The 27,515-nt window shown below is 42.2% G+C and overlaps 1 protein-coding gene and 1 pseudogene across 4 annotated transcripts in view; one reads left to right on the plus strand and one right to left on the minus strand.

The window, feature by feature from the left end:
- The first annotated feature begins 104 nt into the window (after positions 1 to 104).
- LOC143298100 (tyrosine--tRNA ligase, cytoplasmic-like) lies at positions 105 to 21,277 on the plus strand. 3 transcript variants are annotated; one of them, XM_076610790.1, is made up of 14 exons: positions 105 to 162; positions 722 to 849; positions 1,413 to 1,559; positions 2,336 to 2,511; positions 3,038 to 3,167; positions 4,431 to 4,511; positions 6,565 to 6,616; positions 7,300 to 7,482; positions 9,543 to 9,628; positions 10,514 to 10,646; positions 12,598 to 12,704; positions 14,450 to 14,643; positions 17,082 to 17,220; positions 18,985 to 21,277. In XM_076610790.1, exons 2-14 carry the CDS (start codon positions 751 to 753, stop codon positions 19,093 to 19,095), a joined length of 1,638 nt encoding a protein of 545 aa, XP_076466905.1. In that variant the 5' UTR covers positions 105 to 162; positions 722 to 750; the 3' UTR covers positions 19,096 to 21,277. The 3 variants fall into 3 exon arrangements, with proteins under 3 accessions (XP_076466905.1, XP_076466907.1, XP_076466906.1); XM_076610792.1 differs by lacking the exon at positions 105 to 162 and adding an exon at positions 261 to 280; XM_076610791.1 differs by lacking the exon at positions 105 to 162 and adding an exon at positions 507 to 530.
- Positions 21,278 to 24,864: 3,587 nt separating this feature from the next.
- The window catches only part of LOC143297850 (centrosomal protein of 57 kDa-like), a 63,593-nt pseudogene continuing 60,942 nt past the window's right edge, over positions 24,865 to 27,515 (minus strand). The window contains exon 10 of the transcript XR_013057315.1: positions 24,865 to 27,515. This exon is cut by the window's right edge and continues 904 nt beyond it. The product of XR_013057315.1 is annotated as a centrosomal protein of 57 kDa-like (transcript).

Below are 27,515 nucleotides of genomic sequence, written 5' to 3' on the forward strand. Positions count from 1 at the left end.
TGTGATTACGTATATGTGGTATTTTCACTGTGTCCTGAGTATATCACTGCTATATTTTTTCGCGATTAGACTCTCCACCTCCGCCCTCGTCAAAATCGCGACAACCAAAAACGGGTTTGTGTTGCTGATGAAACTTGGAGCACATTGCTTCCACAGTCACATGTGAGTTACAGTCATTAACTTATTTCCTCTATTATAATCATTGTCACTTTGTATTTCAGAGAAAATCTTCTTTGGTTGTTGCATGTGTAGAGGTGTCTTTCGACAAGTTTCATCATTTGTACGGGCAGTTTTATACACGAATAAGTATGATTTCACCATATTGCAGCATAGTCTGTCTGGAGTTCGAGAGGGATCAAATTTGTAATAATGCTTTAGTTGTACTAGAATTAGTAGTGATAGTGGCAGGTTGTAAAGCCGGTACAGTTTATAACTCCTTCAGGTGTAATTTTGCATTTATTTACCTTTTTTTTACCTGGATTTTTTTGTTGTTCGATGCCCCGTCACATATGATTGCAGTTTGTCTTCTTGTAATGGCCCCATTAAACTAAGTACACGTATGAATCACTTTCTTCTGTTACTTTCTCTCTCTCTCTCTCTCTCTCTCTCTCTCTCTCAATCTCTGTCTCTCTCTCTCAGTCTCTGTCTCTCTCAAGTGTTCTCTCTCTCTCTCTCTTGCTCTCCAGCAACAACGTAATAAAGAGACAATTGATTCTTGCAGAATCTAAAACCACTTACGAGCAGGACAGTATGGCCACAGAAAACGGGTCAGGAGAGATGCCGGCAGAAGCAGAGGCTGTTCCAATGACCCCTGAGGACAAAGTGGCTTTGATTAAGCGAAATCTTCAGGTAGGATGTATATATATATATTGATTATTCACTTGAAAATGTCTTGGTGCATTTGGTGTTACTTATCAGTTGTGTTGTCACTGAGTATTATAAAGTTGGGTGGTTTAGTGGCATATACAAACTGCTGAATGTTGACTTTGTGCATAAAGATGGGTGGTTAAGTAACAAGTTTATTAACTGGTAAGTGCTGTGTATGACTATAAGGGTGCGTGGTTTAGCCGTCTGATGTCTGATGGTTTAGTGATACATCAATGTATACTGACTGCTGGTTGTTTAGTGGTATGTGTATACAAACTGATTGCTGGGTGCTGTCTCTGTGTATGATACTTTGAGGTTGGGTGGTTTAGTGGTATGTAATAGTAATTAATACAAACTTACTGCTGAGTGCAGTTACTGTGTATGAGGGTGGGTGGTTCAGTGGTATGTAAACAAACTGACTGCTGAGTACAGTCTCTGTGTATGAGATTGGGGGGTTCAGTGCTATGTATACAAACTGATTGCGGAGTGCTGCGTCTGTGTATGAGGGTGGGTGGCTCAGTGGTACACAACAATGGTTTGTGCAGGAGGTGCTGGGGGAGGACAAACTGGTGCAGATTGTGAAGGAGCGTGACTTGAAAGTGTACTGGGGCACAGCCACCACTGGCAAGCCCCACATTGCTTACTTTGTGCCCATGTCCAAGGTCGCTGACTTCCTCAAGGCTGGCTGTGAGGTAAGGGGTCAGGGGTTAGCTGGCCTGACATGCCCAGTCAGTGCCAGACAGGTGACCACCTGTCTGTTAAAACCCATGGGAATGAAGGAGGAAAAAATGGGGAGCCCTTATCATTTTTAAGTGGGCCTGCACATATATCCTGCTATTGCCCATAAAGTCATTACAATATCCCTGTGGTCAATATGCTGATGACTTATTGACACTGAATCTGAAACTGTTGACAAAAGTTAGATATGGTACACACATATCTGAACCTCAGTGTGCACTGTATCTATGGTGCACTATCCAAAGGGATAACTCACTTTTCAAATAGAAATATGGAGGCTAATGTTAACGTGTGTACAGATCTATAGGACTCACAGACTCAAACACTTAGAAAAAGACACAGGCATACCATACACACGGGCATAACTGCATATACTCACACACACACACACACACACACACACACACACACACACACACACACACACACGCGCGCACATGCAGACATACCTCCAATGAAAAGTATTAGTAGAAGTAATAGAAAAGCATTGATTGGCCAAAAGAGATGAGGATTTGTAACTGCAAACAACAAAAATGGTTTGTACCATTGTGGAATTAATGGAACAGAGTTGGAAGATTGGAAAAAACTGTGTGTGTATGTGTGTGTGTGTGTGCAGAGGTTGAGACCTTTGGGTGTCATGTGTAGGTGACTGCCACGTTAAATCACAAAATGTGTTGCCCGTGAATAAGACTTTGAGGTGTGTGTGTGTGTGTGTGTGTGTTCTCAACAGGTGACCATTCTGTTTGCTGACCTGCACGCCTACCTGGACAACATGAAGGCACCATGGGAACTGCTGGAGCAGCGGGTCAAGTACTATGAGTGTGTCATCAAGGCCATGCTGCGCTCCATTGGCGTTCCACTGGATAAGCTGAAGTTTGTCAAGGGAACTGACTATCAGCTGAGTAGGTGAGTGCATGTATGCATGACAGGTCTTTGTGTTGTGGTTAAACATGTGTTCACTAATGTGCAAACAAAAGCAATTTTTTTATGTCCTCGGAACATCCATTGCTGATTATGAAAAAAAGAGAAAAACTTTGCAAGATAATAATTATATTGCTGTTTAATATGGACTGTTTGAAATGGACTGAATTGTAATATGTATGTCTGTGCATACGAGATGCAAAGAAAGTTTTTTTAAATAGTCAGATAAGCATGTATAACTTTAAAATGTGTATTGGCACCTTTGAAATAATACATAGAGATTTCATTGGAGATGGGTGGGGGGTGAGGGGGGGAAGGTTGGAGATTACAATGGGCGGCTACACAGCATTATAGTTAGCTCTTTTATTTCTCTCTGTCTGCCCTCATTCAGTCATCTTTCCCCTCAACAGCATTGAACACACATCATCTTTATCCAGTAGAGCTGTGAAAAAAAAAAAAAGTCTAGTGCATCTCATTCTCTGGTCATGTATACCAAGTGGGGATGTTGCAGGGAGTACACCCTGGATGTGTACCGGCTGTCGTCCATAGTGACGGAACACGACGCCAAGAAAGCGGGGGCGGAGGTGGTGAAACAGGTCAGCCACCCACTGCTGAGCGGACTGCTGTACCCAGGGCTGCAGGTCAGTGCTGCACAGTGCAATGTGTCCTCCTAGCTCGTAATGCTGGCTCCGCGGCTGAGATGCATGAGTAATGTTAGCAGCTCTGAGTTTACCGAGGGTTAAACATTTCCTTAGCTCATTCAACCGTGGGGGCTTACAGCCTCAGCAGTCTTCCATGCCATAACGATGCTGAAAAATACGCAGAAAATATACTGTTTTTCCTCCAAATTATGTGTGGACACATGCGGAATGCTCTATAAATAGAAGTTAGTTCTATTTCTTTGCGGTTTATGCATATGTAGGATGGTGAAAACTGTGTTGATGAGATAGATTTTGATGCCAGAACGATGCTCAGGTGCAGGGCTCAGTGAGTCAACTCTAACACTACTGACTTAGGAGCATTCTTAACGCTAAACAAACTTAGTGCTGCAAAGGAGAGCCCCTGTAAGAAGGGAATTGAATAGGGCAACTTTAGAGGAATGCAGCAGCTGGGAGATCTCCGGATAGAGGGACAGGAATAACTGAGTGTCCAATGATTGCCAGGTGGGATCTGATGGAGGAGACAATGGATGGATAGAAGTGATCTAGAGGGAAGGAAGTGACATGGTGGATGGAAGTAATGTGTAGAGATGGATGGGAGGAAAGAGAATGGTCAAGACGTTTGTCTGCCAGTACAGTGTTCATGGGGGCCTGGGTTCAACTCCTCATCTTGCCCTTTCTCCCAAGATTGACTGTGAAATCAGACTGATTGTCTAGTCATTTGGATGAGATGATAAACCGAGGCACTGTGTGCAGCATGCACTCAGCGCAGTGAAAAAGAACCCATGGCAATAAAAGTGTTGACTTCTGGCAAAGGTCTGTGGAAGAAATCCACTCTGATAGATACACAGATATGTATGCATGCACTCAAGGCCTAAGTGTGTTGTGTTATGCTGCTGATCAGGCATGTGTCTAGCAGATGTGGTGTAGTGTATATGGATTTATGTGAACAGTGACGCCTTTTTGAGAAACTGAAAACGGCTATGGATGTGATGAGGAGGGATGGGAGATAGGAATGGAAGGGTCATGGTGTGTAATGATTGATACATAGATGGAGGTATGCAAATAATATGTAGGGGATGGATTGAAGTGATGTGGAGGGATGAGAGGGAAGAACAAAGGGTCATGGTGTGTAATGATACATAGATGGAGGTATGCAAATGAGATGTAGGGGATGGATTGAAGTGACGTGGATGGATAGAAGGGAGGGATGGCAGTAACATGGTTGTGGGGCGTGCTGTGCAGGCTCTGGACGAGGAGTACCTCAAGGTGGACGCCCAGTTTGGAGGGGTGGACCAGCGCAAAATCTTCACTTTTTCTGAAAAGGTCAGCACTTGCTTTCATTTTCTTTTTCTTTTCCTTTTTTTTTCATTCATTATTGTTCCTGTTCTGCCTTACCAGTGTCTGTTTCCACTGTCTGCTGTCTGTTTGTCTGTCTGTCCGCTTTTCTCTCTCCCATTTTGTCTGTTCCTGCTGTATGTCTGCCTGTCTGTCCTCTCTTCTATGTCCCTTGCCTCTGTCTGTTCCCGCTGTCTGTCTGTCCACTCTTCTCTGTACCATACCTATGTCTGTTTCCACTGTCTGCTGTCTGTTTGTCTGTCCACTTTTCTATCTCCCATTGTGTCTGTTCCTGCTGTATGTGTGTCTGTCTGTCCACTCTCCCATACCTGACTGTTCCCACTGTCTGCTGCCTGTCTGTCTGGTCACTCTTCTCTGCACCATACCTGTGTCTGTTTCCACTGTCTGTCTGTCTGACCACTTTTCTCTATCCCATACCTGTGTCTGTTCCGTCTGTCTGTCTGTTTTTCTGTTCACTCATCTCTCCACAGTCTGCATGGCTTGTCTTTGATCATGTACTCTGGCATCAGTGGCATGTTCCTGCATTGAGCCATACCAGACTGACAATATAAATGAACATTGATTTATGTTGTGTTCATTCTTGACATTCAGTTTCCTTTTGGGTTGAGGGGAGATGAGCTTATCACTGGAAACATCACTGAACAGGACTTGACAGAACAGATGATACTTTCATTGTCATGCTCAGTTCACATTCTGTTTCTTTGTGGGTAATTTCACAGTATTTGTGAAAAGAAGCTGCCTTGATCTATAGTTTAAAAAAAAAAAAAAATCATGGACGATTGGTGTGTGCAGAGCAACTGAATTAGTTTGTTTTCAGCTTCACTTCAGTATTTCAGATAATGCCTGTCCACTTCTGTCCAGTTGTCTTGTTGACTGAAGTATGTAGTACTCCATCAATTCTGTCCTGCATACATAGCTATTATATTGATTGAAATGTGTGTACCATGCTACATGGAGTTGTGTGTGTGTGTACCATGCTACATGGAGTTGTGTGTGTGTGTACCATGCTACATGGAGTTGTATGTGTGTACCATGCTACATGGAGTTGTATGTGTGTGTACCATGCTACATGGAGTTGTATGTGTGAACCATGCTACATGGAGTTGTATGTGTGTACCATGCTACATGAAGTTGTATGTGTGTACCATGCTACATGGAGCTGTATGTGTGTACCATGCTACATGAAGGTGTATGTGTGTACCATGCTACATGGAGTTGTATGTGTGTACCATGCTACATGGAGTTGTACGTGTGTACCATGCTACATGGAGTTGTATGTGTGTACCATGCTACATGGAGTTGTACGTGTGTACCATGCTACATGAAGTTGTATGTGTGTACCATGCTACATGGAGTTGTATGTGTGTACCATGCTACATGAAGTTGTATGTGTGTACCATGCTACATGGAGTTGTGTATTGTATGTGTACCATGCTACATGGAGTTGTATGTGTGTACCATGCTACATGGAGTTGTATGTGTGTACCATGCTACATGGAGTTGTATGTGTGTACCATGCTACATGGAGTTGTATGTGTGTACCATGCTACATGGAGTTGTATGTGTGTATGTGTGTACCATGCTACATGGAGTTGTATGTGTATACCATGCTACATGAAGTTGTATGTGTGTACCATGCTACATGGAGTTGTATGTGTATACCATGCTACATGAAGTTGTATGTGTGTACCATGCTACATGGAGTTGTGTATTGTATGTGTACCATGCTACATGGAGTTGTATGTGTGTACCATGCTACATGGAGTTGTAAGTGTGTACCATGCTACATGGAGTTGTTGTTGTATGTGTACCAACTACATGGAGTTGTATGTGTGTACCATGCTACATGGAGTTGTATGTGTGTACCATGCTACATGGAGTTGTGTGTTGTAGTGTACCATGCTACATGGAGTTGTATGTGTGTACCATGCTACATGGAGTTGTATGTGTGTACCATGCTACATGGAGTTGTACGTGTGTACCATGCTACATGAAGTTGTATAGAAGTGTATGTTCACAGTATATGCCACACCTGGGTTACGCCAAGAGGATTCACCTGATGAACCCCATGGGTAAGTGCCCCCTTTCCACCTGCCTGTTTTTCTGTCGACCTGTTGAGGAGGAGGCCGAATGGGGTGGGGGTTGTCAGTCAAGAAGAAATGGGAGGGAAGTAGGGGTCTGTGCCTCTATCTCTGCTCATTTAATCAGTAATTGATCATTAGATAATCATCCACCTGTGGAGGGTACAGGGGACTATTGGAATGTGATTGCCTTAGCCTGCCTTTGTAACATTCTGGTTACTTCACTACAGATGTCAACAAAACCCACCATAGAATTAGAAACAAATGTTTTGAATACTGATAGGGGAGATGAGTTCCACTAGTTGATTCAGTGACAGAATTAATCTGTACGTAACTTAGTTTTCATGACAAAAACCATTGTTCAGTGGAATTTTCAACATTTTGTGTATGTGTGGTTGTCATTGTTTTTTGTTTATTTTGCCTTTGTGTGTGTGTGTAGAATGTTTTCATCCCTTCATTACTAATAGAAACCTTGTCTGGTTAACTGAGCTTTGATGAAGAATTCTGGAAAGAGAATTAGATTTATGTATATATATATTGCAGTGATGGTTATAGGGTGATGACCATAGTGATGTGTACATTGTTGAGAGATGGATGACATAATTAGAAAAGTACTCTCCTCACTTCAAACTGACTTGGAGGTGTGTGTGTGTGTGTGTGTGATGGTTTTTCAGTGCCAGGCCTGACAGGCACCAAGATGAGTTCTTCAGAAGAGGACTCCAAGATTGACTTGCTGGACTCCCCAGCCCAGCTGAAGAAGAAGCTGAAGAAGGCATTCTGTGAGCCAGGCAACGTGGAGGACAATGGTGTGCTGTCTTTCTGCAAGCACGTCCTTTTCCCTCTCCGTGGGGACAAACGTAAGCGTCTTCACTGTTTAACTCTTTGAGCCCTGAGTTCCTGAGCAATTTTAACCCTTCTGCCTGAGCTCCTGAGCCAAAATTTGCAAATAATTGTTATTTAATGTGTCACAGCAGATATAAAAAGAGTGCCCTGACCACCGCTTTACCGGTAGTAGAGAAAAATGACATAATGCCTAGCCACTGGTTGAACAGTGCATAAACACTTGTGTCGTGTTTTGCTATTGGTTGACTTATATTGAAATCAATCTTTTTTGTCCAAAGCACATGCACAAAACACAGTGAAAAGGCGTGGCCATGTTGGTACTACGTTCGCTGACGTCAGAATATTACAGTTTTTCTGATTGGCTCTTCAATATTAGTCAACCAATAGCAAAACACGACACAAGTGTTTGTTTGTTTTTTTTTTGTTTTTTTGTTTTTTTTGCTGCCCCATAATCTGCACCGTTTCAGTGGCACTACTCCCACGCCGCTCATTTAGATTCCCCCACACACGGCCACACCCGGGTTCGTCCGTCGCAGTCCCAGCGTCGGCAGTCCACAGGGAACCATCGATGTTAGGTCGCCTGGAGGCCACACACCAGAGGAGACCCTGCACTGCTGCTGAGTCACTTCGGTGGTGTTCAGTGGTGCCTGTTCTGTTTTAACGTACTTAGGACACCACCTACTAAGCCCCCTACGAACGACAATAATGGCTTAGTCGCGGAGCCAGACTGAGTGAGCGTCTCTCCCAGAGTGGAGACCGCCACCACGTCCCTCAAACAACAGCCCCCCCATGAATCTGCCGACACTGACGACATTGACAAGACTCACCCCAAGCACGGAAGTGGAGGGGTATCGAAACAGGTCACCATGAGAGCAGGGCATGAAAGGCCACAGACTCTGAGACTATTTTGTTTATATTGATGACGATGAAGGAGAAGGAGGATGACGATGATGATGACGATGTTGCTATGGAGGTCCATTTTGGTTTGGGACTACGTGACAAGGCTGTACTCTACGCTTCCTGTCATAATGATATCCCGGCGTTAACCAGGCCCGAGAGATACAGACACTTGCAGTGTTGGTCAGGTAATTAGAGCAGCACACCCAAAGACGCATCCTTGAAGTGGATGACACTCGACTGTGTGGTCCCAGTCTCCCCATTTAAGCCCACAGCACACTCAACTCTGGGTAGGAGCCGGCCACGGGCCGAAAAACCCACCTCCGCTGGGATTCGAACCCGCGTCCTCCCAGCCGTCAGTCCGCGACGCTAACCACTTCGCCACGGCGGCTGGTACGACACAAGTGTTTACGCACCGCTCAAGCGGTGGCTAGGCATTATGTCATTTTTCTCTACCACCAGTAAAGTGGTGGTCAGGGCTCAAAGGGTTAATGATAATCATAAATATTTATATAGCACTGAATCTTGTGCAGAGACAAATCAAAACACTTTTCACACCAGTCATTCACGTGCATGCATAACTCTAAATTTGTGAAACTGAAGACAAAGAAAAGGCAGGGGAAGGGGGCTATCTTGGAAAGAGGTGGGTTTTAAGGCCAGACTTGAAAGAGCCGAGTGAGGAGACCTGACACTGCGAAAGAGGAAGTTCATTCCATATGCAAGGTCCACAGACAGAGAAAGAACGGAGGCCAACAGTGGAGTGTTTGAATCTGGGTTTACCTCCCTTATCTTTTGCTGCCCCCTCTCCCCTGTCCTCTCTAGGGTGGAGAGTATGCTCTGCAGTTGAAAATCTGTTCATACAGTGTGAGTATAGACCCCCCCCCTCCCCCCAAAAGTGTAAAGAGGTCAGAACTGTTAACAGTGTAAGCTGCAAACTTTTTGGGTATAAAGAAATATTGAAGTGAATGCCCAAAGGGACTGTGAATCAAACTCAGAGAAATTTTTAACAAAAACAAGAAATTATCAACAACATCCGGGGTGAAGAGTGGAAGGGAGCTCAGCACCACATGTAGAAGAATTGAGCAAGTTACAGATTTAATTTCACACTTACACGTTGCACACTACCATCTCATTACGTCCGCTGATGTCACTGACGCATGTCTGATGGTGTGTGCAGATTTCACAGTGAAACGTGCTCCTGAGAACGGGGGAGATGTCCGTTTCAACGCTTATGAGGAACTGGAGCAGGCCTTTGGTAAACAGGTAAGTCCTAACATAGGATTGTGTATATTTTTTTTTACTATGCATGTGACATGATTGGTATGTGTCACAGGATTGTGTGTACTTTTCTAGGTACATGTCACATGATTGTGTGTACTTTTCAAGGTACATGTCAGATGACTGTGTGTACTTTTCTAGGTGCATGTCACAGAATTGTGTGTACTCTTCCTCATACATGTCACAGAATTGTGTGTTCTCTATGTCACAGAATTGTGTGTACTCTTAGATATATGTCACAGAATTGTGTGTACTCTTTTAGATACATGTCAAAGGACTGTGTGTACTCTTTTCAGTATATGTCACAGGATTGTGTGTACTCTCCCAGATATATGTCACAGGTTTGTTTATGCATTTCTAGATATATGTCACAGGATTGTTTGTGGGTGTCTGTGTTTGTTGATTTAAATGTTAGTTATAGATATATAATAATAATAGTTATAGATATATAATAAAAGATACATGTCACAGAATTGTGTGTACTCTTTTAGATATATGTTACGGGATTGTGTGTACTCTTTCAGATATATGTCTCAGATTTGTGTGTACATTTCTAAATACATACCTCAGGTTTGTGTGTACATTTCAATATACACACCACAGGTTTGTGTGTACATTTCTAGATACATGTCATGGAATTGTCTGCTGGTGTCTCTTTGTTTGTTGACAGTATGTAATGAAATCTTGTTGCCTTGTTTAGCATTTCTAAGATTTTCTTTTGTTACACATTGCTTTTATGTCCTCCATGCCCCAAAAGGGGTTACAAGAATGAAATATCTTTGAATCTTTGACTGAAGTGTTAGTCATAGAAATGAAACAAAACCTAAGATGTGCGTGCTGATTGACTGGGTGGTGATGTGTGGCGACCAGGAGCTGCACCCTGCTGACCTGAAGAGCGCAGTGGAGGCCTACCTCAACTGTCTGCTGACGCCCATCCGGGAGGAGTTCAACACCCCCGAGATGAAGAAACTGGTGGCCAAGGCCTACCCTGTGGAGAAAAAGAGTGAGTCCTGCTGTCACCTCACCCCCCCACACACCGGTGTCCCCTCTCCTCTGTTTATGATGGTCAAGTTTTAAACATGAGAACAGAACAGGAGGCAACTGCTCTCCCAGCTGTGGCCTATATTTTGATTATACTGAAGAGGAGAGGGTCTTGACCAAGTTAATCCCCAAATGGGGACCCCGCAAGGGAGCTTAGGACAGTCGGCATTGGGATGGTCCCCAAAGGCTAACAAGCCCCCAAAGTTGTAGCACTAAGAGCGAGTGCAATCTTGCCCCCTCGTTTGAGAGTCAAAGTCCTTTACAAAAGAGTAATTTGTAAATGAATTCCCGTTGCAGAGAGAAACTTTTTTTATACAGTGACAGTAGTTGTGGTGTGTGTCACAGAGGTGATATATAATGACAGTAGTTGTGGTGTGTGTCACAGAGGTGACATCCAGTGACAGTAGTTGTGGTGTGTGTCACAGAGGTGACATCCAGTGACAGTAGTTGTGGTGTGTGTCACAGAGGTGACATCCAGTGACAGTAGTTGTGGTGTGTGTCACAGAGGTGACATCTAGTGACAGTAGTTGTGTTGTGTGTCACAGAAGTGACATATAATGACAGTAGTTGTGGTGTGTGTCCAAGAGGTGACATATAATAACATCAGTTGTGGTGTCACAGGGGTGACATATATTGACAGTAGTTGTGGTTTGTGCCACAGAGGTGACATATAATCACAAAAGTTGTGGTGTGTGTCCCAGTGATGACACACAAGTTGTGGTGTGTGTCCCAGAGATGACACACAGAAGTTGTGGTGTGTCCCAGAGGTGACACAGAAGTTGTGGTGTGTGTCCCCAAGATGACACACAGAAGTTGTGGTGTGTGTCCCAGAGATGACACACAGAAGTTGTGGTGTGTCCCTGAGATGACACACAGAAGTTGTGGTGTGTCCCAGAGATGACACACAGAAGTTGTGGTGTGTGTCCCAGAGATGACACACAGAAGTTGTGTGTGTCCCAGAGATGACACACAGGAGTTGTGGTGTGTCCCAGAGATGACACACAGGAGTTGTGGTTTGTCCCAGAGATGACACACAGAAGTTGTGGTGTGTCCCAGAGATGACACACAAGAGTTGTGGTGTGTGTCCCAGAGATGACACACAGGAGTTGTGGTGTGTGTCCCAGAGATGACACAGAAGTTGTGGTGTGTGTCCCAGAGATGACACACAGGAGTTGTGGTGTGTGTCCCAGAGATGACACACAGAAGTTGTGGTGTGTCCCAGAGATGACACACAGAAGTTGTGGTGTGTGTCCCAGAGATGACACACAGAAGTTGTGGTGTGTTCCAGAGATGACACACAGAAGTTGTGGTGTGTGTCCCAGAGATGACACACAGAAGTTGTGGTGTGTCCCAGAGATGACACACAGAAGTTGTGGTGTGTGTCCCAGAGATGACACACAGAAGTTGTGGTGTGTCCCAGAGGTGACACACAGAAGTTGTGGTGTGTGTCCCAGAGATGACACACAGGAGTTGTGGTGTGTGTCCCAGAGATGACACACAGGAGTTGTGGTGTGTCCCCGAGATGACACACAGGAGTTGTGGTGTGTGTCCCAGAGATGACACACAGAAGTTGTGGTGTGTGTCCCCAAGATGACACACAGAAGTTGTGGTGTGTTCCAGAGATGACACACAGAAGTTGTGGTGTGTTCCAGAGATGACACACAGAAGTTGTGTGTGTCCCAGAGATGACACACAGGAGTTGTGGTGTGTCCCAGAGATGACACAGAAGTTGTGGTGTGTGTCCCAGAGATGACACACAGAAGTTGTGGTGTGTCCCAGAGGTGATACACAGAAGTTGTGGTGTGTGTCCCAGAGATGACACACAGGAGTTGTGGTGTGTGTCCCAGAGATGACACACAGGAGTTGTGGTGTGTGTCCCAGAGATGACACACAGGAGATGTGGTGTGTTCCAGAGCCGGGTGGTGCTGCAGCCAGTGCAGCAGGGGGAGGCAGTGGGGCGGACGAGGTGAATCCAGGCAGGCTGGACCTGCGTGTGGGCAGAATCACCAGCGTCAAAAAGGTCAGTCCTCCTTCCCTCTGTGTGTCCTCTGTCCTGTCTGTTGTCTGTCTGTTGTGTTTCCTCGTGTCTTTCTTTCTCTCTCCTGTCTGTTCTCTTGTCCTGTTCGTTCTCTGTTCTGTCTGTCCTCATCATGTTCTTTGTCCCTGTTTGTTTGGTCCCTGCCCTGTTTGTTGTCTGTCCTCTGTTCTCTGTCCTGTCTGTTGTTCTCTGTCCTGTCTGTTGTTTTCTGTCCTGTCCTCTGTTCCCTGTCCTGAGGACCTCTGTTGTCTGTCCTTTGTTCTCTTGTCCTGTCTGTTGTTTTCTGTCCTGTCCTCTGTTCTCTGTCCTGAGGACCTCTGTCGTCTGTCCTATGTTTGTCCTGTGCTTTCTGTCCACCTCCCTGTTCTCAGTCCAGCTTTGGTCTCCTGTATTCAGGGGGAAGGTGGCAGAATGGTTAAGATGCTCATCTGCCAGTACAGAGAGTCCGTGAGAGTGGGTTCAAATACCGCTCTCGTCCTTTCTCCCAAGTTCAAGTGGAAAATCAAATTGAGTGTCTAGTCATTTGGATGAGATGATAAACCAAAGTCCTGTGTGCAGCATGCCCTTGACACACTGATAAAGAACCCATGGCAACGAGAGTGTTGTCCCCTGGCAAAATTCTTGAATAGAAATCCTTTCAAATAAGTTAACAAATATATATGCATACACTCACGGCCTAACTAAGCACGTTGGGTTATGCTGCTGCTCAGGCGTCTGCCTAGCAGATGTGGTGTAGCATATATCGATGGATTTGTCTGAACACAGTGACACTTCCTTGCAAAATTGAAACTGAGAATGAAAGTCTCCTGTGTGTATGTCATTCCTCAGCTGACCTGTCATCTTTCTGTGTCTGTGTCATGTTTAACCTGTCTGTTATATATATATACAGTATATATTTGTGGGGGGGGGGGTCCTCTGTCCATCAGTGGGCCATGCAGTCCCACCCACCCCCACTCCCCACCCCCTGACCATCAGTATCTTTAGTTCAGAGTGACAGACAGCCTTATTTTGAACTCTGCTAGCTGTCAATTCCTCACACACAGCATCACAATTTTGTTTCCAGTTTAACTGCTTAAAATTGATTATACATAAACAATATAAGAATTACTTTCACAAAAAAAGAAACTTTTTTTTTATTCTAGCATGAATGGACCAGTCTGTCAAAAAGTGAAAGAGGACCCCCCTTCTCCATCCTGTGACCTTTTCTCCTCCTCCTCCACAGTCAGTGTAAAGTTTGGGCTGTATGAATGTTCTGTCTTGTGTTTAAAGCTTGACCTGAAATGGCAAAAGAATGTCCTGACCTAGAATGGCCTGATCTAAAATGATAAAAGAATGACCTAAAATGAGAAGAGAGTTACCTGGACTACAGTGACAAATGAATGACCTAAAGTGACAAATGAATGACCTAGAATGACAAAAGAATGACCTGATCTGAAATGACAAAAAGTGACCTAAAATGACAAAAGAATGACTTGACCTGCGATGACAAAAGAAGTGCCTTGAATGACAAAAGAACTACCTGACCTACAATGGCAAAAAAGTTACCTTAAATGACAAAAGAATTACCTGACCTACAGTGACAAAAAAAACCCCACCCCAAAACAGTGACCTACAATCACAGAAGAATGATCTGACCTAAAATGACAAAACAATTCTCTAGATTGACAAGAGAATCATGTGACACTATTTGACATTTTTTTCTTTCTCTCTCACTGTTGAACCCCCAGCACCCAGAAGCAGACAGCCTGTACATTGAGACAGTGGATCTAGGGGAGGACAGTGAGCGCACGGTGATCAGCGGTCTGGCGGGGTTAGTTCCCATGGAGGAGCTACAGGACCGACTGGGTGTGTTTCTGTGCAACCTGAAGCCCGTGAAAATGAGAGGCATCGAGTCCTGCGCCATGCTTATGTGTGCTTCAGTGTACGTATTAAGTGTCTTGAGTGTGGTAGTGGTGGTGGTGATCATTAGGGTCATGTTTTTTTCATTTTAACAGACAGATGAGAGAAAAAAAAAGGGTGGGGGGGTGGAGGGGGTATATTTGAAGGGAGGGATAGGGGTGAATGTATGCACATTGTGTGCATGTGAATTTCTAGAACTTCAGAAATTTAGAGAATGAAAATGCAGAGATTACCTCTGAGAAAAAAAAAGAAGTAAAAATGAGTCCAGGAATTTTTAGCTCCAACATAAGATTTTGCTGAGGAAAGCCATAAAAAGGTTCAGAAAAGGCTAAAAAATCAATAGATTTGATCATAACACTGAAAATGACAGTCAGTGTTGACAGACTTTGGAGGAAACATCACATCGAAGTACACAATTTATGAATCAGTGTACTTTGAAAACTGGGAGATGTTCAAGCTTTGTTTTGGTCTGTGAATATAATGCTTATATACAGTTTGTTTTTTATGTCACCTTTTTATCAGTAAATGTATCAACAACTTCTCTTTCAGAGATAATAAAAAGTATTCCTGTGTCATGTAGTACTGATGGTAGTCTTTTTGAGAACCTAATCTTCCCATATTAATTAATAAATTATACTCATGAAAAACAAATTTAAACAAAGTGGGAGAGGGGTGAATGTATGTGTGTAAATTTCTAGCACTGAAACAGGTAATTATGGACTGGGAAGGGAAACATTACCTTCAAGATAAAAAATTGAAAATTAGGTGTAGGAATAGCCAACCTAAAAATAGCATTTTTCTGAGGAAAGCTGTTATCAAATCAGGAAAAGGCTGAAGTGTTGATTAATTTGATCATGATACTCACCTGCTGATTAAAACAGTAAAATGACTGTCAGTGCAAACTTTGGGGAAAACTTTTACATCCCAGCACACAGATTTCAGTTTGACAAAAACATGTTTGTTTTTTTTTTTGTTTTTTTAATTCTGTAGGAATCACATGTGAGCCTTGAAAGCATTGTCTCTCTTGTTTTTGATTTGTATTTATTTCTGAACACTATGATAGCTCAGATTGCAGACCAGAACAGTTGTCCCAGTGTGCCTTGTGTTTCAAGTGCTAAGAAGTGAATACACATGACACAGCCTCATTGGTTTTCCCCATTGATAGAGTTGCACACATTTCTAGAATCTGAGCCAGTTTTCTTTTAAAATCACTACAAACACGACCTCGTTCGGAATCATGTTCAGAGCCAACTGCTCTACAAATAATTTCCAACTGTAGTCTGAAATGTAAAAGTAATGCGACAATTAAGCATTTAATTTTCGACTGTGGTTTGATGAAGGCTTATCTGCACAAAAATGTGTCATCTCAAGTGACTGAGAATGTTGATGTTTTTGACTTTTTGCATTCATTATCAGTTGATTCACATGTTCGATTAATGACTTCTCTTTTACGAAGTCCATTGAGTATTTTTCTGTAATTGTATTTGCTTCAAATTCCACCCCCCCCCCTCCCCATTTAGCCGGTTTCCTCCAACTCACCATTCATCCCTGTCCCCCTCCTCTTCAGAATGATAATTCTCAAATGTATATATTAACACTCTAACAAAATGTCTTCAGTCGTATGTGTGACAGGACATTAAACAGAATTCCTTCTCCTGGTTTTATACTATTCTCAGACTGCTTCAGCTTCACTTTAGCACAGCAATACACTGGAAACACTTCATAACGCTGACTTACTTACCTCTTCAGTCCAGCTGTAGCATAAGGCATTAACAAATCTTCTCCAGTCGTTTTGGTCTTGAGCGAGCCAACTGATTTCGTCCCAGGTCTCTCCTGCAGTTTTCATCTTCTCTTCCACAGTTCTTCTCCATGTGCCTAGTGGTCTGCCAGTTGGAAATTATCCATACAACAATAGGCTCTGAACTTGATTCTGAACGAGGTCGTGTTTGTAGTGATTTTAAAAGAAAACCAGCTGAGATTCCAGAAATTTGTGTAACTCTATCAATGGAGAAACAGATGCTGACGGTCAGTTGCAATAGGTTCTGAACATGATTCTGAACATGGTTGTCTATGTAGTGATTTTAAAAGAAAACTGGCTGAGGTTCTAGAACTGTGTGTAACTCTATCAATGAAGAAACAGATGCTGACGGTCAGTTGCAGTAGGTTCTGAACATGATTTTGAACATGGTTGTGTATGTAGTGATTTTAAAAGAAAACTGGCTGAGGTTCTAGAACTGTGTGTAACTGTCAGTGGAGAAACAGTTTCTGACAGCCATTTGCAAATAAGCTCTGAACATAATTTTGAATGAGGTCGTGTTTGTAGTGATTTTAAAAGAAAACCAGCCCAGATTCTAGAACTGTGTGTAACTCCTATCAATGGGGATAAACAGATGCTGATGGTACGTACCTACAGACCCCACCATGAGGGAGAGACTGACGTGTAGGGCTGCCTGTTTTCAGGGATGAACCCCGGGCAGTGGAACCGCTGAACCCCCCGGCCTCCTGCAGTCCTGGGGACCGGGTGTGCGTGGAAGGCTTCGAGTCAGTCACCCCCGATGAGAAACTGAACCCCAAAAAGAAAGTCTGGGAAAAGCTTCAGGTAAGAACAGATGGAAAGTGTGTTGGAGTTACAGGCAAGGACTAACAGAAAGTAGTCTGGGAAAAGCTTCAGGTAAGAACAGATGGAAAGTGTGTTGGAGTTACAGGTAAGGACTAACAGAAAGTAGTCTGGGAAAAGCTTCAGGTAAGAACATATGGAAAGTATGTTGGAGTTACAGGTAATGGAGTTACAGGTAAGGACTAACAGAAAGTAGTCTGGGAAAAGCTTCAGGTAAGAACAGATGGAAAGTGTGTTGGAGTTACAGGTAAGGACTAACAGAAAGTAGTCTGGGAAAAGCTTCAGGTAAGAACATATGGAAAGTATGTTGGAGTTACAGGTAAGGATTAACAGAAAGTGTATGTTCTTGTTGCTGTCAAAAACTAATAGAAAGTGTATTGAAGTCATGTATAGGGACAAAATAGTATGTTAGAAGTCACAGGTGAGAACAAACAGAAAGTGCTAAGCCATGGGTGAGAACTAACAGAGAGTTTGATCAAGTCACAGGTGAAACCGAGAGTATGATAAAAGTCAGTTGATAATCGCTTCATTGTGCACAAAGCTTCTGTTTGTTTTTATATGCAGAGCAGTTGATATTGTCTTTATCTTATATACTATGGCTTTAGTCACACCCTAATCCCTCAAAGTTTTCGTTAGCATGAAACTGTTTATGTGTGTAGGTGGGGGTGGGGATTGAAGTATATTCTACTGTGTAATGCTTCGCTGGCTTTTGATGAAATCTGATTATGTGTTTTTGTGATTTTGATGACATTATGTGGAACGTTTTTGTGATTTTGATGACATTATGTGGATTGCATGTTTTTCTTGAGAAATATAACCTTCACTGCAAGGGAGAAAAAACAACAACCGTGAATAATACGCAACAATTCACTACCGCTGTGTGAATGATATATAACAATTGATTATGACTGTGTGAATAACATGTAATAATTCATTGAGACTGTGTGAATAATTGGTAGCAAATCATGACAAATGTGTGAATAATACGTAACAATTTATGACAGCTGTGTGAATATGTAACAGTTCATTATGACTGTGTGAATAATGTGTAACAATCCATTATGACTGTGAATAATATGTAACAATTCATTACGACTGTGTGAACAGTACATAACAACTCATTATGACTAAGTGAGTGATAAGTAACAATCCATTACAACTGTGTGAAAAATATGTTGCAATTCATTACAACTCTGACAACAGTACATAACAGTTCATTACAACTGTGTGAACAATACATAGCAGTTTATTATGACGGTGTGAACAATACGTAGCAATTCATTATGACCGTGTGAATAATGTTTAACAATCCATTACAACTGTGTGAATATGTAACAATTCATTACAACTGTTGAACAGTTTATAACAATTTATTACAACTGGGTGAACAGTGTGTAACAGTTCATCACAACTATGTGAGTAATACGTAACAATCCATTACGACTGTGTGAGCAATACATAATAGTTCATGGCAACTGTGTGAATAATATGTAACAATTCATGACAAATGTGAGAATGATTCGTAACAATTCATGACAGCTGTGCGAATATTATGTAACAATCCATTTCAGCTGTGTGAATGATACGTAACAATTCATGACAAATGTGTGAATAATATGTAACAGTTCATGACAGCTGTGTGAACATGTGACAATTCATGACAGCTGTGCAAATTTTATGTAACAATCCATTACAAAAGTGTGAACGATACTTAACATTTCATGACGACCGTGTGTGTGTGTGCAGCCGGACCTGCGGACATCTGGGGAGTGTGTGGCAGAGTGGCAGGGCAGCCCCCTGATGACAAAGGACGGGGTGGTCAGTGCTGCCAGTTTGAAGGGAGCCCCCATCAAGTGATGACCGCTTCGCCCGTAGGCACCCCACTCCACCCACCCCACTGTTTCCTTCTCACTCTTCTTTTGTTTGTCTCAAAAACTTTTTTTTTTCCTCCTTCTCATTCTTCTTTCTTTCTTGTCAAAACTTTTTTCTTTAAAAATTTTTTTTTGGGGTCGGGTTTTTTTGTTTTTTGTTTTTGTTTTTTTTTCATTTTGCATAACATGTTGGTGATGTGATGTTCTCATCGTTCAGCAGGGAAAGTGAACAAACGATTGAATGTAGATGTCAGCATCATGCTATTTGATTAGGGAATCTGAACGTAGTAGTGTCGATGTGGAGTGTTTGGATGACAGGTTATGGAAGCGTGTTTTATTTATTTGAAGTTTGAATTTGTATGTAGTTGTTTTTTGGTTTTTTTCTTTCTCTCGGATGGTGAAGGAATGGCTGAATTGTAGAATAGCATGTTTTTATATTAGTGAAACTAGTATTTGTGCAGGGTTTGGGTTTCCATTCAGCACATTATGGGTCGTATATCAAAATCATTTTCAAATTAATGGGTCAAGGAAAACCTCTTTCTTCTCCCCACCAGCCACCCCACCTCTCCAATTTTTTAGATTTCACATTGTGCATCAAACGCTTTTGTATGTGAAGCAGTTTAAATATGTGTGCATAAATGTGCATGCATGAGTGCGTGCATGTGTGTGTGTGTGTGGTGTGTGTGACTGTGTGCCAGTGTTTGCTATGCACAGACCAAATGATTGATGATGTGATGAACACGTAAAACAGAAGAAAGTCATCAGTATACTTTACTCTGCAGTTCGCAAGATGCAAGCAGTGATGGCTTTGTGTAAATTAAGTCGCTTCCTTTCTTGGCTAACTAACAAGTTCTTTTTTTTCTTTTTTCATGTTTTCAGTGTTTGTCTGCTCCTTTTTTTTTCTTTTTTTTTTTTTTTTTAATGGTTAAAAGTAATGACTAGCATCTTTGAGAATGAAACTGCAGTCAGGATTGTTATGCAGGACAGGAATCTACAAATGTCCTTTTTTGACATGACTGACTTTCAAAAGTAAATCCAGTGACTGGCTTACTGCCATTTCTCTGTGTGCTGCCAGTTGGATTGGTGACTGATGGACAGATTCCGAACCTAAACCTTGTGTCTGCTTTGTCGCATTGGTGATTGCCCTGAAGGCAACATACTGTCCAGTCGAGTGGTCAGGCAGATCTACGTTTGTGCCTCCAGGCCAGGGTGTGTGTGTCTGTGTGCATGTGTGTATGTGGTTTTGCTTGCTAGGATAAGGATTCATGTAGACTTGTGCTTTTGAAGTACTTACATTCTGATGACAAGACTTTCACTCTGCTTGTGTTGAAAGCAGTGTGTAGTAAGGTCCTGTTCATTTGATCAGTTTTGTTTGCAGCAGGCAAAGTCAGTCTTAGTCCTTTTGCTTGGGGAGAGGGGTGGGCTTGATTTCTCAGTGTGATTGTGAGAAAAAAGTGAAATGGACTGCATGCCCATGATGCCAGCAATGTGGCTGGAGGGATAGATAAAAGGTTTGTCACTGGTGCTGGGATTACTTTTCAAAGGCATTGTTAGCATGATATGAACTTGTCTTTTGGCATACATTGACTGTGTCAAATTGGTGTGTTCTGCCATCTGAAGTTGAGGTGAGGAAAGAAGAAAGGAGTCAGTCACAGAGAGGAAAAGATTGCAGGGATCAGAAAGCAATGCAGTAGCGAAATTCTAAGGAAAAGTGAGCCACGTAATAAACATTGACAAAATGCTAACCACATTGAGTGGAAAAGGTTGAAAGCAAGATAAAGCCTGAACGATGCATGTCATCCAGTTAGCTGTTGGTCATAGAAATCACCAGATTGACTGGGTCAGTGTACTCGCCAAACAGGGAGTATTTGAAGGAACTCTGGCTGTCTATCTTTGGTCTCTAGAGTAAATGCTTTTCTGGAGTGATTGGTGCCCATCTGAGGTTCTGGAGCTGTTTGGCAAGAATTCAACCACCAGACAGAGTGTGGTGGTAGTGGAACCGAACCAGGCCTTGGTGCTTGGTGGTGATGCAGACCACATGATGTCAATGTCTGGATGTGTGCGTGATGATACACGTCTTTCTTTTAGTCATCAGACAGGCAGTCTGTTTACCCATGTGTCTGTTTTGCTTGTCCAAATGTGTTCCAGAGTAAAGCTATGTCACACCATGGGTTGGCTTCAGTGGTTGAGTTTCTTTTTCTCTCGTCATTCTGTGTCTGAACACAAACACACACACACACACACACACACACTTTCTACACTACACAAGGAGTTGCATGTTCAGATATATGTTCACTTGTGTCTCATACACACACACACACACACACACACACACATATATATATATATATATATGATAAATATTACAAACACAGATTCATGTACACACACACAGATTTATAAAAAGCATACACAATGAAAGTGACAGTCTTTTTTTTTAATACTTAATACAATATTTAGTGTTAAGTTTATGATTGAAGTGCAAATCAAAGTGTACTTCCCTTCCTGTGCTATCATAAGCAGAAACACTGAAAATAATGGTAAATATTTTTCAGGTCTGTCTCCACAAGCCTGGTTAATGAATCAGAATGAGATGTGCACTGTTGTGTAGGTTGAGTCGTATGAACTTTCTCACTCAAGAACAGCTAACAAGCAACGTTCATACCCAGCTGAACATTTCACTCCACCCACATATATACAAAGGAAGCTGTCATAAAAAGGATCACTTTCATTCCAGACACAGACAGGAGAAATAAATGTTGACAGAGTAGTGAATTCCTTCACTCTTACCACAACTGACAGAATGCACACACAGAAATAAGCACTTTCGCTCAAACCACAGCTGAAAGGAAATGGACTTGCACGGAAATGAACTGGCAAGTACACAGTGCTTTATCACTCTATCAAGCCTACAGACGTGCTTAGGGACAGCAGATAACCTCACTCCACCCGTAACTCGGTTTGCTTTCGGCAGCATCTCAGGATTCTCTACATGTATTCAACTTTGCAATATCAGATGATTTATGAAGAGCCATTAAGCACATGTACAATTTTACATACTGTGGGCTGTGTGTGCATGTACAAGAATACCAACTCATTTTTCCCCTTGAGGGGCCAAAACAGGGGGGGATGGATAAAGGGGGGGGGTTTGGGGGGTGTGGTGTTACAAAAGTATGGCTTCAACATCACATTTCAGATATAGATACTGTGGTTTACAATGTGAACTGACATCAGTGTTGTTAGTCATCAGAAAGATCATTGAGTTTTGCTGACTTCAGCGACACAAATTTCAGTTCACTGTCAGTCCATCATACATCAACAATGCAATATTCTGAAGTGCAAAAGAAAAATCCCCCCCATCCTCCATCCTCCCTCTCGCACACAACAAAGATTTAGTAAATAAAAACAAGTAAAATACTTGATGATGCTCTAACTTGAGCAGAATAATGATTAACACATCCTGAATGATGCCCTAACTTAAACCCTTGAGTTTACCCCCGAAAACGGAGTATGGCTGCCTGCATGGCAGGGTAAAAATGGTCATACACATAAAAGTCCACACGTATACGTACATGCCCACGAAAGAAGAAGAAACCCTTGAGTGCCCCACGACTGAAATGTCTGTCCCCTTCCGTTATGCAAAAAAGCACCCCAGGACAGAAATACCATCCGCGTCATTGTAGGAATTATACTGTCGCAAAATCATTAAATTCACGTGAAATTGCCCTAAGTGGATTGTGCGTTCATTTTCCTTTCCGAAGTTTAGGTTATATGTACTTTGTTTCAGTAGCTTGCATGCTAGATTTTTTTTTATTTTTTTTTTTTTTTTAATATAATTATTACCCTCCATGACCAAAAATCCTTTGGTAAATAGTTGTCACTGAGCTGAAAACAGGTTTGGCATTCAAAGGGTGGAACTAAATGATACAACACGTTATGGAAGATTCAACACCACACGAGGCCATTTCTGCTCAGATGCCAGATTCTGTTGTTTCCAGAATTTTCCATTCCAGTCTGTGTTGCCAAAAGGGATCTCAGCACAACACTCATGATTCAACAATAGATGCTCTTGTTACCAATCACATCCACTTTGTTATCTTTGAATCCCACTGCATCAGCTGTGTTCTATTTGCTACTTTCTGAGAAAACAACTCAGACACTGGTATCTGCTTTCATTCTGTTTTTGATTGATAAACTCTCTAAATAATGGCTGCCAAACAATACTTGAAAAGACTGGAGAAGATGTTGGAATAACACTGCATGACCAGTGAGTTTGTAAGTCAGACCACATCACTCGTTATCTAAGGCTTTGCTCTGGTTCTCTGTCAGATCTGGGATTAGTATTTCAAAGACATGATTGCATATATGTCTTTTACAGCTTTATTCCATACTGGACATTTATAGCTCTGTGATTGTGTTCACCCTCAGTTTCAGCAAGAGCACTTCACTCTTCGACACACGTGCATTCTTTGAATACACAAGTCAATACAAGATCTTTTTAGTGAATGTTATGTTCTTTTTTTTCTTTGCTTCTGGAATTCTTCCCCTTTCAGTGTACATAATGCCACCTCTTCTCTTCCTTTGGCTCTAGTCTAATAACTCATCTGTTCAATCTTTCCTGTGTGTGTGTGTGTTGAATGCTTGGCAGGTGGCAAGTGCTTTTTTACTCTGGTCTTTTGCATGTGTTTGACACTTTAGTATGTATGTTCTTTGGTGGCGTCTTTGATGTAAAACCTTTTCTGTATTTTAGTCAGTTTATTGTATTGTATTCTTTGTCGCAGTAGATTTCTCTGTGTGATTTTCGGGTTGCTCTCTCCAGGGACAGTGTCGTACATTTATAGCACCACCCTCTTTTTTTTTCTGCCTGCAAGTGTATTTGTTTTCATATAAACATAATATTGATATAAATAATGATAACCATACTGATAACAATTTCCATAATAATATCAGTATCAATATCCATAACATGATATAGGCTTAAAAAACTACATCAGAATTTGGTGTTATAGTATTATATATAGTGTCCTGAACTGAATGCAAGGAGGGTACCATAGTATTATATATAGTGTTCTGAACTGAATGTAAGGAGGGTACCATAGTATTATATATAGTGTTCTGAACTGAATGTAAGGAGGGTACCATAGTATTATATATAGTGTCCTGAACTGAATGCAAGGAGGGTACCATAGTATTATATATAGTGTCCTGAACTGAATGTAAGGAGGGTACCATAGTATTATATATAGTGTTCTGAACTGAATGCAAGGAGGGTACCATAGTATTATATATAGTGTCCTGAACTGAATGTAAGGAGGGTACCATAGTATTATATATAGTGTTCTGAACTGAATGCAAGGAGGGTACCATAGTATTATATATAGTGTTCTGAACTGAATGTAAGGAGGGTACCATAGTATTATATATAGTGTCCTGAACTGAATGCAAGGAGGGTACCATAGTATTATATATAGTGTTCTGAACTGAATGTGAGGAGGGTGTCATAGTATTATATAGTGTTCTGAACTGACTGTGAGGAGCGTGTTATAGTATTATATTTAGTGTTCTGAACTGAATGTAAGGAGGGTATCATTTTATTTTATACAGTGTTCTGAACTGAATGTGAGGACGGTACCTTAGTATTATATATAGTATACTGAACTGAATGTGAGGAGGGCATTATGGTATATATAGCAGCCTGTACGGAACAAACAATCACTTCTACTTCATGATTAGCATTCAGTACACTGTAAAAAAAAAAAAAAAATTTTTTTTTTTAAGTCATAATGTAAAATATAAAATAAGGTTGGACAGATTAAATGACTTCATGATTAACATTCAGTACATTATAAAACAATTATAAGGTAAAACAGAACAAGGTTGGACGGATGAAATCGCTTCATTACATTCAGTACATGGTATAATTGGACGGATTAAATGCATAATAAATAGCATGTTTATGGATGGATGGTATTGTAAATAATACTTTGTTATGGATGATATTGTGGATACACTGTATGGATATGAATGATATGGCAGTGGGTACATCACTACATATTACTGATACACAAAACCATCTCAGTCAAATGTTGCATATGGTGAGGCTGTATAGGCCCTACAGTGTCATCACCATCATGGCCAGAACGTCCGTCTCTTAGATACATACACACCACTCAAGCTGAACCACCTATGCCCCAGCTTATTCTGAACAAAAACAATCCAGGTTGGTTATCAGCTGGTCAGGACTTGTCACTGTTAACAGGGCAGAGATATTTCATCTGCCATCCCGGAAATGATTGGATGACCAAGCCGGATCAGAACACCAGAATATGCCGGACCTCACTGAAGTCTCCAATCTCTTGCAGTCTGCATGAAGTCAAAGGAATGCACAGCTCAGATTCACCATCATTGTAAACAAAATACTCTCTTCAAAATTTATGGATGAAAAAGTGCCCATCTCGGGAACTAAAAATTGATGATGCCACCCAGGAAAATTGGTGCATGAAATCACAAAGCTGAGGTATATGTATGATAGTCATGAACAACTGTGACCATCAGAACAGCAGAGGAGGCAAACTGGGCAGTGGAGAGTGTCTTGCCGAAGTTATCTCCCCACTGTCTCGGCCAAGAGGGCTTTTGGGCAGCCAGCAATGGGATGGTCCCCAAAGGCCAAACAGCCCCCAAAGTTGCAGCACTAAAAGCCATTGCAATCTTGCCATCTCGTAAAAGAGTAATAGTCCTTCACAAAGGACGAAACTGTAAATTAATTCCCATTGCAGTGGAGAAATCATTATTCATACAGCTCTCACTTTGCTGAGGTGGACTGCATGGTCTCAAGTGGCTATTCACTGGTTGGTGACAGAATGGAAACACAAAATGGAGTCCCCACATATACTGACAGAGGACAAGTAACAGCGTGGAAACGCAGGACAGTCCCCATATACCCACAAAGGGCACGTAACAGCATGGAAACAGAACACTACTGACACATACCCACAAAGGGCAAGTAAAAGAATGGAAACAGTCCTTACACATAGCCACAAAGGGAAAGTAACAGCACGGAAACAGAACAGTACTGATACACACCCACAAAGGGAAAGTAACAGCACGGAAACAGAACAGTACTGATACACACCCACAAAGGGAAAGTAACAGCACGGAAACAGAACAGTACTGATACATACCCACAAAGGGAAAGTAACAGCACGGAAACAGAACAGTACTGATACATACCCACAAAGGGAAAGTAACAGCACGGAAACAGAACAGTACTGATACATACCCACAAAGGGAAAGTAACGGCACGGAAACAGAACAGTACTGATACACACCCACAAAGGGAAAGTAACAGCACGGAAACAGTACCCACACAAGGCCACAGAGGGCTGACTTGTCAAGTAATATGATGAGCAGAAAGGATGACGTGGGATCAGAAGATCACATCAGTCCTGAACACACAATCACACTTGGTGCTCATCCATTTTCGTTGGTCGCTTCAACAACAGACAATCAAACCCACACTGTTCTTCCATGGGAAGAGGTGACAGGACAGACCAGCAGAATGCAATCACCCATGCAGCACATCCTCTACAGCAGAAGGTCAGTCAGCGAGGCAGACAAACGTATTTCATTGATCTCTGTGGCGAGAAAACCTGCCACACCATTTCCACCACAAACTTCTGGCAGCACAGAGAACACTAACAAAACATGGGCAACTCCAGCATCACTTTGGATCACCAACAGTTCTGCCCTTGCACATTGTTCAGGACACGTGCAAAGCCGTGTGTCACACAAGTCCTGATAATTATGTGTCCTTGTGCTTATTCCCAGAACAATATCTATCATTGTCCTTATTCCCATATGTCCTTGTTGTTGTTCTCATTCCCAGTACAAGATCTGTCCTTGATGTCCTCTATCCCATGGCCCGGCACAACATGTCTTGTCTTCATTTCCAGCACAGGATCAGTCTGCACTGTTCTCTATTCCCTGCACAAGATATGCCCTTGTTGTCCTTATTCCCAGCACAAGATCTGTTCTTGTTGTCCTTATTCCCAAGACAAGATATGCCCTTGTTGTCCTTATTCCCAGCACAAGATATGTCCTTGTTGTCCTTATTCCCAGCACAAAATCTGTCCGTGTACCCATTCCCAGCACAACATATGTCCTTGTTGTCCTTATTCCAAACACAAGATATATCCTTGTCCTTATTCCCAGCACAAAATCTGTCCTTGTCCCCATTCCTAGCACAAAATCTATCCTTCATTCCCAACACAAGTTGTCATTGTGAATGCCAGCACAACATCTGTCCTTGATGTCCTTATTCCCAGCACAACATCTGTCCTGGTGTTGCTATTCCCAGCACAACATCTGCCCTGATGTTGCAATTTCCAGCACGACATCTGTCCTGGT

Source organism: Babylonia areolata, chromosome 23 (genome assembly GCF_041734735.1).
Source record: "Babylonia areolata isolate BAREFJ2019XMU chromosome 23, ASM4173473v1, whole genome shotgun sequence".
Classification (NCBI taxonomy): domain Eukaryota; kingdom Metazoa; phylum Mollusca; class Gastropoda; order Neogastropoda; family Buccinidae; genus Babylonia; species Babylonia areolata.

Coding starts and splice junctions, on each gene's coding strand:
- LOC143298100 (XM_076610790.1), top strand. CDS start 751: ATGGCCACAGAAAACGGGTCAGGAGAGATGCCGGCAGAAGCAGAGGCT. Junction 4,512..6,564: donor TCTTCACTTTTTCTGAAAAG/GTCAGCACTTGC, acceptor GTATGTTCACAG/TATATGCCACACCTGGGTTA. Junction 12,705..14,449: donor GAATCACCAGCGTCAAAAAG/GTCAGTCCTCCT, acceptor TTGAACCCCCAG/CACCCAGAAGCAGACAGCCT.